Raw genomic sequence first — 20,484 nt, forward strand, 5'->3', positions numbered from 1 at the left:
ATACGTGAATCCTATCCAATGACATTTAAGGTAAATGTTATCTTTCTGTTCAGTTTGTAAACGTTAGACATGACGTCAAAACTGACCTTGTGACGTCAGCGTCCGCCCGGAAAGCGAAAGGTCCCGGGTTCGATCCCCGACTGCGTCATACCAAAATACGTTAAAAGATAGTATTTGTTGTTACCCTGCCTGGCGCTTGAGGGGCTCAAACAAGGACTGGTCGTCTCGAGTCAGTATACACTGTCTGAGTGAGGGTATAACGTTAAACTGCGAGCATGAACGTCGCTATACACGCGAATCCTATCCAATGACGTCTCAGGTTAATCTTACTGTTCACTTTGTGAACGTTAGACATGACGTCAAAACTGACCTTGTGACGTTACGGAACATGTAAACTATGTAAACTATGTAAAACTACCAACATAATAAATATAACTCTGACTTCTATACAACATATACCTCAAACAAACCATAAACACGTTGAAGTTAGGTAGTCACATTAAAAGCCAGTTTGTATAACAACTATCAGAGACCGCCTCGCGGTCTAGGGGATAGAAGGTCTGAGAGCGGAAGGTTGGTATTGCGATCCCTGATCGCGCCATACCAAGAAAAATGTTCAAAGATGGTATTTGTTGTTACGGTGCCTGGAGCTAGGCATCATGGGGATAAAACAAAGACTGGTTGTCTCGAAGTCAGTATACCGAGTCTGAGTAGAATACCCATGTTAAACCGAGACATGGTATCTCAGTTGGCTAGCAGTATAAAACGGGCATTAGTCGGGACTAGTACAAGCAAACACACGAGCTCGCGAGCGCACAGACACATACATGTGCATGTTATTTAACTGCAATAATCTTGAACGCGACATTAAACACCATTTCACCTCACATAAGAACTATTTGTATTTTTGAATCACTATCCATAAAGAACGAAATTGCTCTTGTGTAATCGCAACGTGCTTAGATTAATGCAGCTTTCTGTGGGTACATGTTGTCAATTAAATCTACTTGATACGACTTTTCCATGCAACAGTTTTGAATGTTACTGTTGATATATTTCAGTACCTGTCTACAGGATTTTGACGAGAATGAAAGATGTGACTACTGAATATGGCTTAGCAGTCATTTTATATAAAATATGAGGTCATTCAAAAAGTGATATTTACGAATCTTCGGAGAATTTACAAACAACGAAATATATTATATCCATGTGAGGAAGTATGTTTTTATACATTGTTGCCAGTTAAGGGCCTCCTCACTTTTCATATTCTATATCACCGAATGATGTGTGGTAGTCTGGTGGTTCAAACGTTCCCCCATCACGCCAAAGACCCTGCTTCGATTCCCCAAGCCCATGTCTGGTGTGTCCAGTCGTACTATTGCTTGAATGATGCTAACAGCTGCGTAATGTCAAACTTCATTATTTTTACCACTGAAAAAAAGTGAGCTTCTGAACCGGTGGTTAATGTGTTTTGCTTTTTGTTGGTTTTTGTTGTTGTTGCTTTTTGTGTTCTTTTTGTTGTTAAACGCCGCACTCAGCAATATTCCAGCTATATGACGGCGGGCTGTAAATAATCGAGTCTGGACCGGACAATCCTGTGATTCACATCATGAGCATTTATCCACGCAATTGGGATACGATGACATGCATCAACCAAGTCAGCGAGGCAGACCACCCGCTCCCGTTAGTAGCCTCTTACGACAAGCACACTCGTCTTTCGCGACAAGCATGGGTTTCTGAAGACCTATTCTACCCCTGATCTCCAGGGTCGTAGTTAATGTAAATCAATGTTGGTCGCTACTGTTGTGACAGCGGCTACTAAATTTCATTGTCCTATTTTCATTGATATATTGCGCGTATATATTTCAAACCATTATATCCACTGAAAAGGAAACGTATTTTGTGACATATACATACTGATTTCTATTAATTGTTTATGAAAATAGAAACAATTCGGTGACAACTCAAGATACACTGACACGTTGAATACTTTAAATCACCCCAATAATTAGTAAATTTGGAAGTCGTACATTATTAACCTGTAGTCGGTGAGGTAAAATGAGGTTTATCTCCGCGTTCAAGATTATTGCACTGATATAGCGACCGGTGCATGCACGTGCACGTATTGGTCATGCCGATTTTATAAATCTAGCACACTGAGAAACCATGCCGCAGTTTAACATGAATACCCCACTCAGATACAGTATACTGACCCCGAGCCGACCAGTCCTTGTTTTAGCCCCTTAATGCCGAGCGCCAGACAGGGTAGCAACAAGTACCATCTTTTAACATCTTTTGGTATGACGCGGCCAGGGATCGAACCACGGACCTTCGTTCTCGAGGCGGACGCTCTACCACTAGACCACAGAGGCAGTCGAACCTGACCTCGACGGAAAAACCCCAAGTGTGTGATAACACGGGTTTGCTCTTTACATAATATACAGTCATTCTCCAACAATGGTCTTAGGCAGAGGGGGCGGTCGAGTAGCCAAGTGGTTAAAGCGTCCGCTTTCACGTCGAAGACCCCGGTTCGATTCCCGACATGGGTACAATGTGAAGCCCATTTCTGGTGTCGCCCGCCGTGATATTGCTGGAATATAGCTAAAAGCGGCGTAAAACCATACTCACTCACTCACTCACATTCAGTTAAGATGAATAGTAGTCATGTGAAGCGAAAATGTCCTTCCACTTGCTACGTCGCACGTCATTCTAAATGGATCGGGCGGTCAGGCTTCGTGACGTTATGACGTTATATGCATGTCATTGTACCCCTACAGCGTGTGACGTCGCACATAATATCAATTACTGGACTGTCTGGTCCAGACTCGATTATTTACAGGCTGCCTTCACATAGCTTGAATACTGCCGAATGTGGCGTTAAACAACAAGCAAACAAACCAACAGAACAAAACACTAATGTGGAAAAGAATTCTTTCTGCACCTCTTTGGTTTTTACCCAAACATGGCGTTATGGTGTTGAAAAAGCACCCAACTTAGCGTTAAAATGTCCTACTTGTGTGTAACGATAATGAATACCTATATACTCGCTCTGATGAAATAAAGTTTCAGATAAAGTAGTAGTGTGCAAAGTAAGGAAATTGATATACGTCGTCGGAGTTCGAATCAACACATTCACAGCCACTCGATGACGTTGAAAATATCACTAGATTATTACCTTTGACACAGTCATTCTTCACCACGCTTCAAAATATTTATTTTGTGGTGAGTTCATGTATCGTTTTTATGTTTATATATCTTAAATCACACATCACAATAATCAACAGTTGAAAATACATCGCAAAACGTGCATTGAGTTCTGAACAGCGAAAGCCGTCACACGTCTTGTTTAACTTGTCACCGCTTAGTCCATGTGTAGAGTCCTTTGAGCCCCTGTCTACACCAGAATCTGCGTTCGTTGTAGGAGAACTATTGACGTTAACACACTGCACTTCATAACTACCACATCTCCTAGACTGTGTTCAGGTAAAGTAATTCCCTAAATGTCACAGTTACACTCCCCAGCATGTTGAGAAGGCAGGGTGGAGGTTGAGAAGGCAGGGTGGAGGTGAGGAAGGCAGGGTGGAGGTGAGGAAAACAGGGTGGGGAAGGCAGGGTGGAGGTGTGGGAGGCAGAGTGGAGGTGGAGAAGGCAGGGTGAAGGTGTGGGAGGCAAGGTGGAGAAGGCACGGTGGAGGTGTGGGAGGCAAGGTGGAGGTGGAAAAGGCAGGGTGAAGGTGTGGGAGGCAAGGTGGAGAAGGCACGGTGGAGGTGTGGGAGGCAAGGTGGAGGTGGAAAAGGCAGGGTGAAGGTGTGGGAGGCAAGGTGGAGAAGGCACGGTGGAAATGTGAGAGGCAGGGTGGAGAAGGCAGGGTGGAGGTAAAGGAGGCAGCGTGAGGGTGGAGCAGGTAGGGTGGAGGTGTGGGAGGCAGGGTGGAGGTTTGGAAGGCAGGGTTGAGGTTGAGAAGGCAGGGTGATGGTGGAGAAGGCAGTGTGAAGAAGGAGAAGGCAGGGTTAGGGTAGGGAAGGCAGGTTAAAAATGGGGAAGGCAAGATGGAGGTGAGGATGGCAGGGTGAGGGTTGAGAAGGCAGTGTGGAGAAGGAGAAGGCAGGGTGAGGGTGGAGAAGGCAGTGTGGAGAAGGAGAAGGCAGGGTTAGGGTAGGGAAGGCAGGTTAAAAATGGGGAAGGCAAGATGGAGGTGAGGAAGGCAAGGTGGAGGTCTAGGAAGCAGGGTGACGATGAGGAAGGCACGGTTGGGGTGGGGAAGGCACTGTGAGGATGGAGAAGGCAGGTTGAGGGTGGAGCAGGCAGGTTGAAAAGGAGAAAGCAGGGTGGAGGTGGGAAGACAGGGTGGAGGTGGAGAAGGCAGGGTGGAGATGTTAAGTTAGGTTGGAGATGGGGAGGTCGGTTGGACATGGTTTGGAGACTATATTGAGATGGGGAGGACACAAACTGGAGATGGATCAAACAGTGTAAATGAGGGAGTGTCAGTGTAGAGACAGAGAAGACAGAATCGTGCAGGATGTGAAGATAGGGCGTGATGTTCTCACTGTTAAGTAAATATTAAAAAGGAGATTCATTGACTAATAAGTTATTTCATATACCAGAGTAGAATGCAGAAAAGATGTTCGGAAGGACGGGGTGGAGTAAGGAGCTGAGGAGAGGAAAGAGGAAGATAGCAGCGAGAAAGGGTCGAATTAGATAGGCGAGAACTACGTGTCTCTGAGAGTCAGATTACGCGATACAATACCAACAAATACTCCACACATTCACCATGCTTTATCTGCTTTGTCCGTCGAGCACACTGTGAGGGAACGATAGCGTCAGGCTGCCAGACAGATAGAGAGATCACAATGTCACTTTAAGTCAGGATTGCCAAGTCACAACAGTACAGGATATTTATCACATATATACAATACCTACTTTGATGGGCAGGACTTGTAACCGACACTCTGGTGCTAATCGGCTGGATAATGTGTCTTTAAATAAAGAATGATGCGACACCGACCCGTCAAACCTGTCATTTTCCATGGAATATCTTTTATACTCGAGTATTGAATTTGATTCTCAGGTAATAGGGAGTTTTAGCATGAACACTTTCTTTCGTATCTGTGTTATTAGACATATCCACATATATACTGATCTGTACAAAACTGCTAATTTGTTGAAATTAAAGCATGACAAATGCGAAGGTTCAGTTATATGAAGGGTGGTTTAGGACTGGCTTTTAGTGTGCTTCGGGATGGTTCGCATCGCAACCTTTCATGATCAGATTCTATAAGTGATCCTTTTGATATGCGTCTTCCTATCGCGCAAAAATGTTTTAAGTATTTGATACAATTAAAATGTAGCAATTATAGACTTTTGAAGAATTTGTGATTTAGAAAATATACCCAGGAATTTAATCTTCCTTAACGGGAATGCCAGTGGTATCTGTCGTCTCAATGCGCTGTGTAGAGTTGACCCGCTTATCCGCGTCAGGATCTGCTGATCGTCCCTCATTCCCTGATTCGTCCTGGTTATGTTTCTTAGTCCGCATAATATTCGTGCATTGAAACCATGGAACCAAAACCTGCGAGATGAGAGATGTGACCCCTATATTATGCTAACATACCGTGGCATAAATGAAATTGTGTTTAAGCGTCGATGAATCTATCCCACTCAACAATGATGGTTCGATGAAGGGTGTCTTTTGAACAACTGAATTAATTCATATTTTTCGACATTTTTAAATGCGAGTAGGCTTACTTTCTTGAACTAAGTCACTTACTGTAATCTTGTGACATCATTGCACTTTGAGTTACAATATTAGAGAAATGCCTTAATGTGTATGTTGTTACTCATTTGCAAAACAAATCGCACACAAATAATTGTTTAATCTTCAAGAAAGGGGTTTTATACGTGAGCAAAAGAAAGTATACATCCATTTTTGATGATGTAAGAATATAATCCAATTTTCAAATGTATACTTTCTTTTGTCCGTTAGGTTACCTGTTAGATGTATGGATACTCCGTTTAACAATAATATATACACGACGAAGGATTTTTCAATACCTCAAAATGTGATTTGTCGTGATAGTTTAACAAATTTGCCTCGCGTAGTAGAAACTACACCACCACGCTTCTGTTTTCATTTTGACAGTTTTAGTAATCATATAAATTTGTAAAATACCAATCTTAGAAACAGTTAAATTATTTGCGTGTTTATGTATTATATTATGCCCTGTTCTTAAAGATGTGGTTGATAAAAGATTGGAATTAAAACTGTTCGCCTGTAGACAATCTGTTTGCGAAAGAAACATCGCTGATGGCCACATTATCTATATGACCCAAAAAAACAAGTTTATGATTAACTGAATAGGTTTTCAGAAGTTAGAGCTTTTGTTTTTATGCCGTATATAAAAACAGGAGGAGACACATCGTTGATAATGTGTCTCATGATTGTTGCTGTGAGATGAAATATGAGAGTGGTTATGAATCCAATAGATTCCCATTAAATATAAACACGTCTAACTGAACAACCTTTTATATTCCCTTTCGAGAAAAAAATACTAAAAAAACCTGCTAGACTATTTTTTCAAGCGTATTTAAAATGAAACTTAATCTATGTCATATTTGGACCTAAATATATTTCTTTAATACAATACAATGGATAAAAAAACAGAAAGACTTTTTTTTCCCCTTCGAAATACGATACGCTTATATATTTTCAAAGTTAAGAACTTTTATAGCTTAGAAGTTTTGAGAGACGTTGTTTGGAAACATGTGCAATTGTGTTATATTATCTTACACACGTATTGTAATGGATTTTTCTTAATTCGACTGATTCTACATCTTCATGTTATTTCATAGTCTCCCTGCAAAAAAACAATCAAAAACTTTCATGTAAGAACACAGTAAAAAAGTATTTTTTAACAGCTACCAATGGTCTGATCATAAAATATTCAACTTCGATTTTGCAGATTGGTAATTTGCATACATTATTTCTCTTCGCTTATCAACACTCGGCACGTTCCCGATAAAGTCTTTCAAAGACATCTGTGGTCAAGTTATCTCGACAATTCGAAAAAGATTACGTATTATATATTAAAGCACACAACTTTATCATTGAAACGGTCGTGGTTTATCCATATCTTCGTGATTTAAAACGTAAAACATTCTTTGCGATAGATATGATAATGTGTTATCTACGTCGTTCTGCAGATAATGTGATCAATGTTTTATGGCTAACACAAATCAGTGTTAATAAACATTAATGAATGAACAAACCACATTCACAATTGGAATCTTGTATCAAAATATATATTCACAAAACGTCCTTGTAGTCGTCTTCTTTCCGTTTTCTCTTCTTTTGTTCCTTCTTTAATCGTGCTTCTACTTTTTCATGCTGTTTTAAGTCCCTTTAAACATTATTTAAGTTTGTCAGCTTGATGTTGAAGAAAATATACATTTAAATTTACAGTTGGATGTGATGCAGATCTTAGATGATAGGCTTCTGGCACACCTGAGGAACCTGACGACTGGAGAACTCAGTAGCACCGGTTTGGTGTTGATAAAAACCCTGGAAACATGATCAGGGAAAACATGGGATTTGAACACGTACATATGTTTCTGAACTCCACAACTCGAAAAAGATTACGTATTATACATTAAATCACACAACCATATCAATTGAAAAGGTCGTGGTTTATCCATATCTTCGTGATTTAAAACGTAAAACATTCTTTGCGATAGATATGACAATGTGTTATCTACGTGGTTCCGCAGATAATGTGATCAATGTTTTATGGCTAACACAAATCAGTGTTAATGAACATTAATGAATGAATAAACCACATCAACACTTCGAATCTTGTATTAAAATGTACATTCAAAATTCGTCCCTGTAGTATTCTTTCCGTTTTTCTCTTCTTTCGTTCCTTTTTTAATCGTGCTTCTTCTTTTCAGGGAAAACATGGGATTTGAACACGGACATAGGTTTCTGAACTATCTACAAAAATCTGAGCCAACTGGGCCACCAGTCCCCCTTTAAAGACAGCTGTGAGATGCTTTCTCCACAGGAGATACCTAAGAAATAGGAGGACATGTAAGGGATTTCTTAAAAAGATAAAGTATGCCTTATTTGTGTCTCTCTCAAACTTGCTTCAATCCGTGTCTCAATACTTGCCTGAAACAGGACAGTTTAGTTTATGGAAGACAATACAAAATGAGATGCGTTTCCACTTGACTAACATGTTGTCTCTGATACAGAAAAAAACAGTTTTTAAATGATCTTAATAAAAATATAAAAAAAAGGATCCCAGAGACTCTCTTCATTTTCAGATACTGCGAGACTCTAGACTTGCTAAAGATTATAGACTTGCATGGGAGTGAGTATGGTTTAAAGCCGCTTTCAGCAATATTCCAGCAATACCACGGATGGGGACACCAAAATTGACTTCACACGTTGTATCCATGTCGGGAATCGAACCCGGGCCTTCGGCGTGACGAGCGAACGCTTTAACCACTAGGCTACCCGTTCGCCCGACTTGCATGGGCTGTATTGGATATAATTTGTATTAGGGTCTGTATGACAGACTAAATTTCCACGTTGATTACCGCCACTGTTCCCTACAAATCAGCGTTCCCTCTAACGGTCGTGTTTTCGAGTACCCGATGAATAGACAATATTGCTAATTGTAATTCCCAAGTTCTACTCCATACTGCTATGAAGCTGCAGACTATTGTCTGCGGGGTTTAGAACACGGCTTTAAATTAGTGCCGACGAGTCAAATTAAGAACTACACTGCATTGCACATTGTCCCCGTAGCAGTATCAGGCAACCATGTTCTCCGCCGAGTCAGGAAATTGATTTCTAAACTACCTATTGATTTTAGAAAACTAAATGTTATTCTACCAACGACTTGAGGCAGGTCGAGTATGTACAAAACAATATCATCCTGGGAATGACGACTGTGGGGTGTGGTGGGTGGGGGTGTAACAACAGAATGAGATGAGGTTGCGTCTCTTGAGTCATAGCATCATACATTACTATAAACCCCCGGGCAAAACAAGTTTGTTTACTTAGATTTTCGCACCGCACCGCACCGCACCGCACCGCACCGCACCGCACCGCACCGCACCGCAACGCATCGCACCGCACCGCATCGCATCGCACCGCATCGCATCGCACCGCATCGCATTCCATTCCATTGTATGGTCAAAACGTAAATGCGAGAGAATACTCAGTCTCGATTTTTGGGCGTGAGAGAAAAAATAGTGGTTTCAAAATTATGCGAATGGATCACTAAAAATCACTGATGACACAGGTGTTCGCGAAAACGGTAAACGTGTCCTGTTCTACCGGTAGCACCCGACACTCACTCAATTTGCATAAAAAAGTAAGTGTTTGTTTGTTGCCTCCTCGGCACTCTGCAATACTCCAACATGTATATAATTATTAATTGACCACTTTTCAATTAATAACTGTTCAAATGCGCTTAGACAATGATCGAGTTACGAGGTAGTATGTAGGATGAAGACTACTGATAGATTTATTAAAATCGTCCATATCAAATACATGACATATCGGGGGAAATACTTGACACAAGCAAACCCGACACGTATCACAGGGTAGTGACAGTATGTTTCTAATGGGAAACCTATCCAATCCAACTCATCTCCACTCGCATTTTGAATTCCTAAAATATTAAATAACGCATTGGAATTGAAATGTCAGTTCTGTCACGGTAATGAATATCAAAACTAATGTTGTAGTTATTAAATGTATTAACCGACACTAATGAATGATATCTAAACTGCTTTGCACAGAACATTATCTCCCTCTTCTCATTTCATCAATATACATCAATGTAATACAGTAGGTGTGGTTCATCTAGTGTCATAGTTAGAGATGACACGGTCCCTGGGAAGACCTGTATCTCTCCACCACACCTCCATCACATCCCCATCACTCCATCTACAGTTTTTGAGTAACCCTCAAAGCATTGTACGTCATCAGCGACATCGCGTTGTTAGTGATTAAAATATCTATTATAATTATAGATGTGTTTGACACTTGCGCTCCCACAGTATGCTGTAAATATTGCATTTTATTTACTGTCAAAGCAGATGTTCTAGTTCTTTCTGGCTGCCTTATAATCTGTATGAGAAAGTATTGAGAAATAGTTTCCAACATGCCAACCTGTTGTAATTGTACGATGGCAATGGGTTGTTGCAACTCATTATTGTACAGATAACACCAAGAATGGTGAACGTATAGTATCTCTTTCTTTTCCCTCCCCTCTACCTGTGTCGTCTTTCTCTCTGTGTTAATACTTCCCTGTCCCTCTTTGTCTCTCTGTGTCTCCATTCCTGTCTATGTCTGTCGTCGTCTCGCTTTGCCCCTTTCTGTCGTCATGTCTGGCTGTCTCTGACCATGTCTGATTTATTGTGACTGTGGCTGACCCCCTCGTATGTATATTTCTCTGCAAATCTGTCTATGTCTGTCTGTCTATGTCTGATGCGATTTTTCTGTATCGATCTCCTTGTCTCTTTGTCTTTCTCGATGTATCTCTTTGGTCTAAACGTTTTCTCCTCTACTTTCAATTTCTATTTCTACTCTATTTCTGTCATTCTGTTTGTACTTGTGTCTCTGATTCTAAATCCCCCTGGGTGTCTTTTTCTCATTGTTCTCATATATCTCTCTCTCTCTCTCTCTCTCTCTCTCTCTCTCTCTCTCTCTCTCTCTCTATGTACAACTAAAAGATTTGTGTAAAGAACTGTTTATTCAACAGTGCATCTCTCCCCTTCTCTCTCTCTCTCTCTCTCTCTCTCTCTCTCTCTCTCTCTCTCTCTCTCTCTCTCTCTCTCTCTCTCTCTCTCTATCACACCGGATCGTCCATTCACTCAGACAGGATAAATTCATACACTCATAAGGTATACGATACATTCCATAAGGTTCGTATTTACAATCCAAACCTTGTATCATGTGTCCGTGCGGGTCATATATAGCCGTTCTCTATTTCGACGCCGGATGGTTGAAACAGCAATTTAGCTGTCTGCTTTACCAGACATTGACAAAATGGTGGTTTGAGGACACAGTGTATGTGTTCATTAAAGACCAGACAGCTCAGGTGGTAGGGAGGCAGTCTCATATCTTACAATGGTATACATATGCTGTGACGCTGTGTTCAAATGATTAGTAATTTGAGTTGATTGAGACAATGTAAACGTCATAGTCTCTATCTAGGGTCAAGCTTTACCCACAAGATTAAAAAGTGTAACCTTCAACCTCCAGAAATTGAGCTAAAGTGATATTGTCAGACAAAATTAATATGTCCAAGTTTAAAAATCAATTGCCTAAGGTTATATAGCAGAGAAAACACACAACGAGGCGGGATCGGATAGTGAGCGAATACGTCCAGGAGAAAGAAATCTCGAACCCTTTCTTCGTGTCTTCTAATTTACCCAGATGTGAAAAATATATTTGTATACACAAAATGTGTACTCTAACAACAGCGACTACATATTTAGAGACGTCATCACAACCACTTCGTGAACAGTTCTTCAGTAGAAAGGGAAATACCTAACTACCCTGAAATATAAAAAGCAAAGATTTAGTTCTGATGCAGCACAAACTATTTTCAGGTGGAGTCAGCCCGTGAAAAGCCAGACACATTGCATGCTTTGATAAATAAGAAAGAAATCGGAACGAAACTATTGGGACACAAAACAAACAGTTACTACAAATATAGTGGCTTACTTCAATACTTCGCTTATACTTGTTTACTTCATTACTTATAGCCATAACTTACTAATAGCTCGCTGACTTGGTTGATGCATGTCATCGTATCTCAATTGCATGGCTCGATGCTTGTCTGGATTGTCTGGTCTAGACTCGATTATTTACAGACAGATATGGAATATTGCTTAGTGCGGCGTTAAACAACAAACAAACAAATCAATAATTCAACATATCTAATAGCTACTACAACCACTGCTGTCATTGTTCTAATGTTACAACTATACATTCACATTCCTATAAGCTACTACAACAATTGTTGCTATTGTGTCTAATGTTACAAATATACATTCACATTCCTATAAGCTACTACAACAATTGTTGCTATTGTGTCTAATGTTACAAATATACATTCACATTCCTATCAGCTACTACAACAATTGTTGCTATTGTGTCTAATGTTACAAATATACATTCACATTCCTATTAGCTACTGCAACCATTGTTGCTATTGTGTCTAATGTTACAAAATTACATTCACATTCCTAATAGCTACTGCAACCATTGTTGCTATTGTGTCTAATGTTACAAATTTACATTCACATTCCTATTAGCTACTGCAACCATTGTTGCTATTGTGTCTAATGTTACAAATTTACATTCACATTCCTATTAGCTACTGCAACCATTGTTGCTATTGTGTCTAATGTTACAAATATAAATTCACATTCCTAATAGCTACTACAATCACTGCTGTCATTGTTTCTAAAATAACTGTTTCATTTTTTTAAGAAAGATATAATGATTTATTAAATGGTGAGATGTCTAAAACCTGATCGTTTAGAACATTTTCATTGTTGCAGCACTTATATTATTTACATCGTCTATTGCACTTCTATCATTGTCATGAGGCTTGAGACCCGTGAAGATCCGGGATAGAAAAGGTCTTCAGCAACCCATGCTTGCCGTAGAAGGCGACTATGCTTGTTGTAAGAGGCGACTAACAGGATCGGGTGGTCAGGCTCGCTGACTTGGTTTATGCATGTCATCGATCCCAATTGCGTAGATCGATGCTCATGATATTAATCACTGGATTTTCTGGTTCAGTCTCGATTATGTACAGACCGCCGTCATATTGCTGGAATATTGCTGTGTGAGGGGTTAAACAACAAACAAACAAACCAATAATGAGCCTTGGACTGAAGCTTAACTTTCTGCTACAACATTAACTTCTCAAATTTTAATAAACTCAACAACATGCACATCTTTCTGTACGTCGCTCCACAAGCAATGCCACGCAGCACTTTTACAATAACACAAACATTCTCGCATTCAGCAGACATTCTTCTTTCGTATATCCTCTACTAACAGATGAGACATAACTGGTATTCTTGTACGAGTATATTGCAATACGACCGTCAACAATACACGTATCGCAATACAACCCTTGTATATTGATATTTTCTGATACAGTCACAGATGAATTAATATATAATTATATTAATTATATATACTATCTTGAGGCATTTGGGTGGACTAGGTTTCTATCTAACCATGTAAATAGCGCACGCTTCACTCTGTTTACCTTAACAATCCATATTTATGACGTAATAGGTAGTCTCTAGGTAATCTGAAGTCTGGATTATTGAATGAAAAAGTACCATTTAAATAGTACAAATATATATAATGTGTGCCCTGTACGTATTGCAGTACGTATCGCAATACAGCTCTCTGTATTGCGATATATTGCAATACGATCTATGTGCCAATACGCCAATACGCCAACCCTACCAACAGACATATATAAAAGGTTTGTATTTTATAAGAGACCGTATCGGTAAATCAACCGATTGTTGTCAAACCAATGAAGTTGACACTAAAACAGTTTATTATCAACCATAACGATATTCGCTGTATACATATAATTTCTTTCAGGAAGATGAGAATCCTGACTATGAATAGGTATTGAAATTGATCTTTGATACCAATGAATCATATTAAAACCTTTTTGCCCAAAGCAATATTGTCCTGTTCTCATGTCAATGGTTTTTTTAAATATATATATAGTGATGTTTATTATATACTGCGCTATTGAGAACAGACAACGCCTTCAAGATTCGTATACCCTACACTACACCAATGGACTGTATAGTTTTAATTGACTCCGTGGTGTAAATTCTGAGACTGTTGATATTCAGGTATTGACTAAGTTATTAAGATCAAATGATCTTATTACGGTTACTTCAGGGCGAGGATTTCACTTTTTGTCTGGTTGCAATTAATTGCTTTGAGAAGATGAAGAACATATTTTGAAACTTTACTGTACATTGCCTATCGTTTGGTGTACAAAATATCCGGCGGTTGTGTTATAGGGAATAGAGGGAGTGGAGGGGGAGTTGGTGTATTGTGTATTGTGTATTATGTATTCTGTATTGTGTATTGTGTATTGTGTATGGTGTATTGTGTTTTGTGTATTGTGTATTGTGTATTGTGTATTGTGTATAATGTATTGTGTATTGTGTGTGATGTATGGCGTATGACGTGTCGTGTTTTGTGTATGGTGTACTGTGTATGGTGTACTGTGTATGGCGTATGGTGTATTGTGTATGGTGTTTTGTGCGTGACGTATGGTGTATTGTATTTGGTGTATGGTGTATCGTATGTGCCACACGTGAATTAACGTGATGTATATGCCCAATTTGCTACAAAGTCAATGCATTTGTGCCAGACAGGTGACCCATTCTGTTTTCCTCTTGTAACAGTGAAATGCCAATCGTCATGACATACGTTTGCATGATTAATCCGATTTTGCAATTTAACTGAGAGAAGCATTCCTTTAACAATAAGATCGAAATAATATTAAGTATGCATACATGGAAGTACGGTAAAGTTGTAAACTGTGGGGCCAGGCAGGCGACTGCTGTGAGGGGAAGGGGGAAAGGATTATAGGGTTATTTGAGCAAATCAGTTTAATTTGAATACGTAATATAGAGGTAGGTACAAGAGGAAGGTTCCTAATTTACGTAACGTTGATGTTCCAAAGATTAGTATATGTCCAAACGCTCTTCCCTCGGTGCAGAGATCAGCTGCGGATCTCTTTCTCTCCACTCCACCCCACGCCACTCCACGACCACCAACCCACCCTACCTCCGCTGCACATCCCCATCGGCCACCGGGCCTCCACTCCACAACTGCACCGATCTACCGTTCCTTCACTCCATAACTCTACCGATCTACCGTTCCTACACTCCATAACTCCACCGATATACCCCTCCACAAGCCCACCGCTCCACCGTGCCTCCACTCCACAAATCCACCGATCTTCCTCTCCTCCACTCCACAACCCCCACCGCTCCAACTTGCTTCCGCTCCACAATTCCACCGATATACCGTTCCTACCCCCCAAAACTCCACCGATCTACCGCTCGACAACCCCATCGTTCATCGTGCCTCCACTCCACAACACCACTGATCTTTCTCCCCGACACCCCACAACCCGACCGTTCCACCGTGCCTCCACTCCACAGCCCCACCGCTCCACCGAGCCTCCACTCCACAAATCCACCGATCTTCCTCTCCTCCACTCCAAAACTCCACCGATCTACCGCTCGACAACCCCATCGTTCATCGTGCCTCTACTCCACAACACCACTGATCTTTCTCTCCGACACCCTACAACCCCACCGTTCCACCGTGCCTCCACTCCACAACTCCACCGATATACCGTTCCTACCCCCCAAAACTCCACCGATCTACCGCTCGACAACCCCATCGTTCATCGTGCCTCCACTCCACAACACCACTGATCTTTCTCCCCGACACCCCACAACCCCACCGTTCCACCGTTCCTCCACTCCACAACCCCACCGCTCCGCTCCACCGTGCCTCCACTCCACAAATCCACCGATCTTACTCCCCTCCACTCCACAACACCCACCGCTCCAACTTGCTTCCGCTCCGCAACTCCACCGATCTACCGCTCGACAACCCCACCGATCTACCGTTCCTCCACTCCACAACTCCAATACACTAACAAATAAAATACACTAACAAATATACTTAGCATGATAAACATCAACGACTACGGCAACAAGAACACAACGACAAATTGTGAAACGTGATCACAACCATACTTCAGTAGAGAAGGGTCAAAGGCTATCTCATCACATTGAAATAGAAAACTGAAGGATTCAGTTTTCATAATACCCAATTTGAAATTATTCCAGTGGCCTTTACGTCTGTATTGCAGACATTGATTGGTCTTGATACTTAGAAAGAAATAGAATCACTATATAGGGGATCATTTGATATTTGATATTTAAGAATAAAAGAATAACGGTTCGTTTAACATCTTAACGGACGCGGCATCGCAGTCTTTTGATATCAAGATGTGTGTAAGATTGTGTTCGCGCTCCATTGAAGAAGATTATTTGTCTTTTGTCAAGAGGTTGTGTCAAACAGCAGATTCTACTTTACTTACTGCACAATATCTAGACATGTATTGTATTTCTGTGTTGTTTCCCCTGACATTGCTCTTGTCCTTGGAGTTCTATTTGCTTTGTCTCTGGTCTGCTATATTTCTACTTCTCCAACAAGCCAAACGTAGCTTGCTTCCACTAAACCTGCCCCGATAAATGTTACTACTAGTGACTTTGTTGTTACTTATGTTACTGTTGTTCCTTCGCATACCTCATATATGTTACTATACATGTTTGTCTTTAACTGCGACCACCGTTATTAAAACTACATATACTTGTATACTTGTATACTTCTACATATCTAATAGCTACAACAACCATTGCTGCCATTGTTGCTAATGTTGCAAATGTTCATATACATTCCTTATAGCTACTACGACCTATGTTACCATTGTGTCTACTGTACAAATGTACATTCACATTCCTTATAGCTACAACAACCATTGCTGCCATTGTGTCTACTGTTGCAAATATACATTCACATTCCTTATAGCTACTACAACCACTGCTGCCATTGTGTCTTCTGTTACAAATATACATTCACATTCCTTGTAGCTACTACAACCTATGTTGCCATTATTGCTAATGTTGCTATTGTTACAAATGTAAATTCACATACCTAAAAGCTGTTACTATTACTGCTTCATTGCTTCTCATGTTACAAATGTAAATTCACATTCCTAATAGCTGTTACTATCACTAAGACCATTGTTTCTACTGTTACAAATGTAAATTCACATTCCTAATAGCTGTTACTTTCACTAATGTCATTGTTTCTACTGTTACAAATGTAAATTCACATTCCAAATAGCTGTTACTTTCACTAATGTCATTGTTTCTACTGTTACAAATGTAAATTCACATTCCTAAAAGCTGTTACTATCACTAATGTCATTGTTTCTACTGTTACAAATGTAAATTCACATTCCTAATAGCTGTTACTTTCACTAATGTAATTGTTTCTACTGTTACAAATGTAAATTCACATTCCTAATAGCTGTTACTTTCACTAATGTCATTGTTTCTACTGTTACAAATGTAAATTCACATTCCTAATAGCTGTTACTTTCACTAATGTCATTGTTTCTACTGTTACAAATGTAAATTCACATTCCTAATAGCTGTTACTTTCACTAATGTCATTGTTTCTACTGTTACAAATGTAAATTCACATTCCTAAAAGCTGTTACTATCGCTAATGTCATTGTTTCTACTGTTACAATTGTAAATTCACATTCCTAATAGCTGTTACTATCACTAATGTCATTGTTTCTACTGTTACAAATGTAAATTCACATTCCTAAAAGCTGTTACTATCACTAATGTCATTGTTTCTACTGTTACAAATGTAAATTCACATTCCTAATAGCTGTTACTTTCACTAATGTCATTGTTTCTACTGTTACAAATGTAAATTCACATTCCTAATAGCTGTTACTTTCACTAATGTCATTGTTTCTACTGTTACAAATGTAAATTCACATTCCTAATAGCTGTTACTTTCACTAATGTCATTGTTTCTACTGTTACAAATGTAAATTCACATTCCTAATAGCTGTTACTTTCACTAATGTCATTGTTACTACTGTTACAAATGTAAATTCACATTCCTAATAGCTGTTACTATCGCTAATGTCATTGTTTCTACTGTTACAAATGTAAATTCACATTCCTAAAAGCTGTTACTATTACTGCTTCATTGCTTCTCATGTTACAAATGTAAATTCACATTCCTAATAGCTGTTACTATCACTAAGACCATTGTTTCTACTGTTACAAATGTAAATTCACATTCCTAATAGCTGTTACTTTCACTAATGTCATTGTTTCTACTGTTACAAATGTAAATTCACATTCCTAAAAGCTGTTACTATCACTAATGTCATTGTTTCTACTGTTACAAATGTAAATTCACATTCCTAATAGCTGTTACTTTCACTAATGTCATTGTTTCTACTGTTACAAATGTAAATTCACATTCCTAATAGCTGTTACTTTCACTAATGTCATTGTTTCTACTGTTACAAATGTAAATTCACATTCCTAATAGCTGTTACTTTCACTAATGTCATTGTTTCTACTGTTACAAATGTAAATTCACATTCCTAATAGCTGTTACTTTCACTAATGTCATTGTTACTACTGTTACAAATGTAAATTCACATTTCTAAAAGCTGTTACTATCGCTAATGTCATTGTTTCTACTGTTACAATTGTAAATTCACATTCCTAATAGCTTTTACTATCACTAATGTCATTGTTTCTACTGCTACAAATGTAAATTCACATTCCTAATAGCTGTTACTATCGCTAATGTCATTGTTTCTACTGTTACAAATGTAAATTCACATTCCTAATAGCTTTTACTATCGCTAATGTCATTGTTTCTACTGTTACAAATGTAAATTCACATACCTAATAGCTGTCACTATCGCTAATGTCATTGTTACTACTGTTATAAATGTAAATTCACATTCCTGATAGCTGTTACTATCACTAATGTCATTGTTTCTAATGTTGCAAATGTAAATTCACATTCCTAATAGCCTAACTGCTGCATTGCTTCTTATATACGTTCACATACACAATAACTGCCTCTACCCAATGTTGGTACTATATTTCCTTCTGCTATTTGTTAACTCATGTTAATCCCTCTGACGAATGATAATTGTTGTAACTGTTAGTCTTTCACCAACTATATAATTCTGATCCATGTTCATTATTCTTGCTTGATAACAGTATAAGAGTCTATATCGAGACGTCGCTATTACAGTATGCTAAAGAAGTTTTTATCCACATATTGTTTTGTCTACTTTGTCATCCGCCAACTTCTAAGAAATGACTATCAAACAGTTGTTGTTGTTGTTGTTGTTGTTATTATTATTATTATTATAAACCAAGTATAAATAGGTATCATATTTAGAATTATTTGACGACAGGAAACAATTATATTCGCAAAGGGGCATATTCAAACCGATGAGATAGTGTGTTTTTTTTCTTTAATTGCTATAGCGAGTATTCAGCAGTTCTCACAAGAACCCACTTGGGGTTTTTGCATTGATACGGTTTCGGTAAATCAAGTGGAAGAGATTACAATCAAGACCATCAATATATTTCAACAAAGGCATGAGACAAACAACTAATGAAATACGTATACGCCAATGTCTGCTATATGAATAAATAACAACCAATATCTTTTTTCCGCGAACACAGGATATTTGAATCGCGATATCGTCAGAGGTCTATTGTGTGAATTTGTTTTGAAGAGTCCATTCCGAGGTCAGTAAATAACGCAGACAATTTTGGAAAAGATAATTGTTTCTTAGGCTTTGAGTAGACACATCAAGCCAATTATTCATCTAGAACATTTACAATATTGATGATTTTATTGATGCCTTTCGTGAGAATTCAAGAGTGAGAAACATGCTCTTGGGTCTTGACCTTTACGTTGATATACCTTTCTGAGCGACAAAAAAAGAAAAATAAGTAGAAAAGGTTATTTATCTGAGATGGGTCTAATATTTTATTTACTCTCACGTGACAGGTGAATAGAACCGGAAACCCATTTGAATACTGGGTATAGAGTGTTTGATACTACATACTACATATACTACTGTAGTGAGTGAGTGAGTGAAGTTAAACGCCGTGTTTAACAGTATTCCAGTTATATCATGGGCTTGTCAGCTCAATGTGGGAGAAAAACCCGAAGTGATGCAGGTCTCAGGTATTTACCATTTTGGTGAAACCCACGAGCACGGTTATGGTGCTGACAAACCTAGAAACATAATCGTGTACAATCGGCATTCGAACCCACAGGCATAGGTTTCTTGCGTGCAACTCTGGGACGGTTAGACGACTACAGTATGGTTCTTGTGAGCGAGTATGGTTCTACGCCACTTTTAGTAATAATCCATCACTATCACAGCGGGGGACACCTGACATCAGCTTACACACGTTGTACCACTATGGGGAATCAAACCCTGACCAACAAGTAGGTTACCCCGCCGCTCCCTGAACTACTGCATAATGAGGGGGACATGTTAGGCCTAGGACCAGTTGGGTGGCCTTGTGTTTAAAGTGTTCGCTCGTCACACTGAAGATCCGGGTTCGATTACTTCACATGGGTACACTTAGTACAACCAGTTCCCCAGTTCCCAACGCCATATTACTGGATATTGGTGTCCGGTGCTCTACTGGTTGTCTTGAGGGTCGACGAAAATGGTTCGGTGGTCAGGCTCGAGGAATATGTGTCGTCGGCCCTAATGGGTTAGACCGATGCTCCTGCCC

The 20,484-nt window shown here is 39.4% G+C and overlaps 1 protein-coding gene across 1 annotated transcript; it reads left to right on the forward strand.

Annotated features, from left to right (window-relative positions):
• Positions 1 to 4,189: 4,189 nt before the first annotated feature.
• Positions 4,190 to 15,525, forward strand: LOC125384361 (extensin-1-like). Its single transcript, XM_048403385.1, has 2 exons — positions 4,190 to 4,269; positions 14,799 to 15,525. The coding sequence occupies exons 1-2, from the start codon at positions 4,190 to 4,192 to the stop codon at positions 15,523 to 15,525; spliced, it is 807 nt and encodes a 268-aa protein (XP_048259342.1).
• Positions 15,526 to 20,484: the final 4,959 nt, after the last annotated feature.

Source organism: Haliotis rufescens, unplaced genomic scaffold (assembly GCF_023055435.1).
Source record: "Haliotis rufescens isolate VD_foot unplaced genomic scaffold, xgHalRufe1.0.p SCAF_3, whole genome shotgun sequence".
In the NCBI taxonomy this organism is placed as follows: domain Eukaryota; kingdom Metazoa; phylum Mollusca; class Gastropoda; order Lepetellida; family Haliotidae; genus Haliotis; species Haliotis rufescens.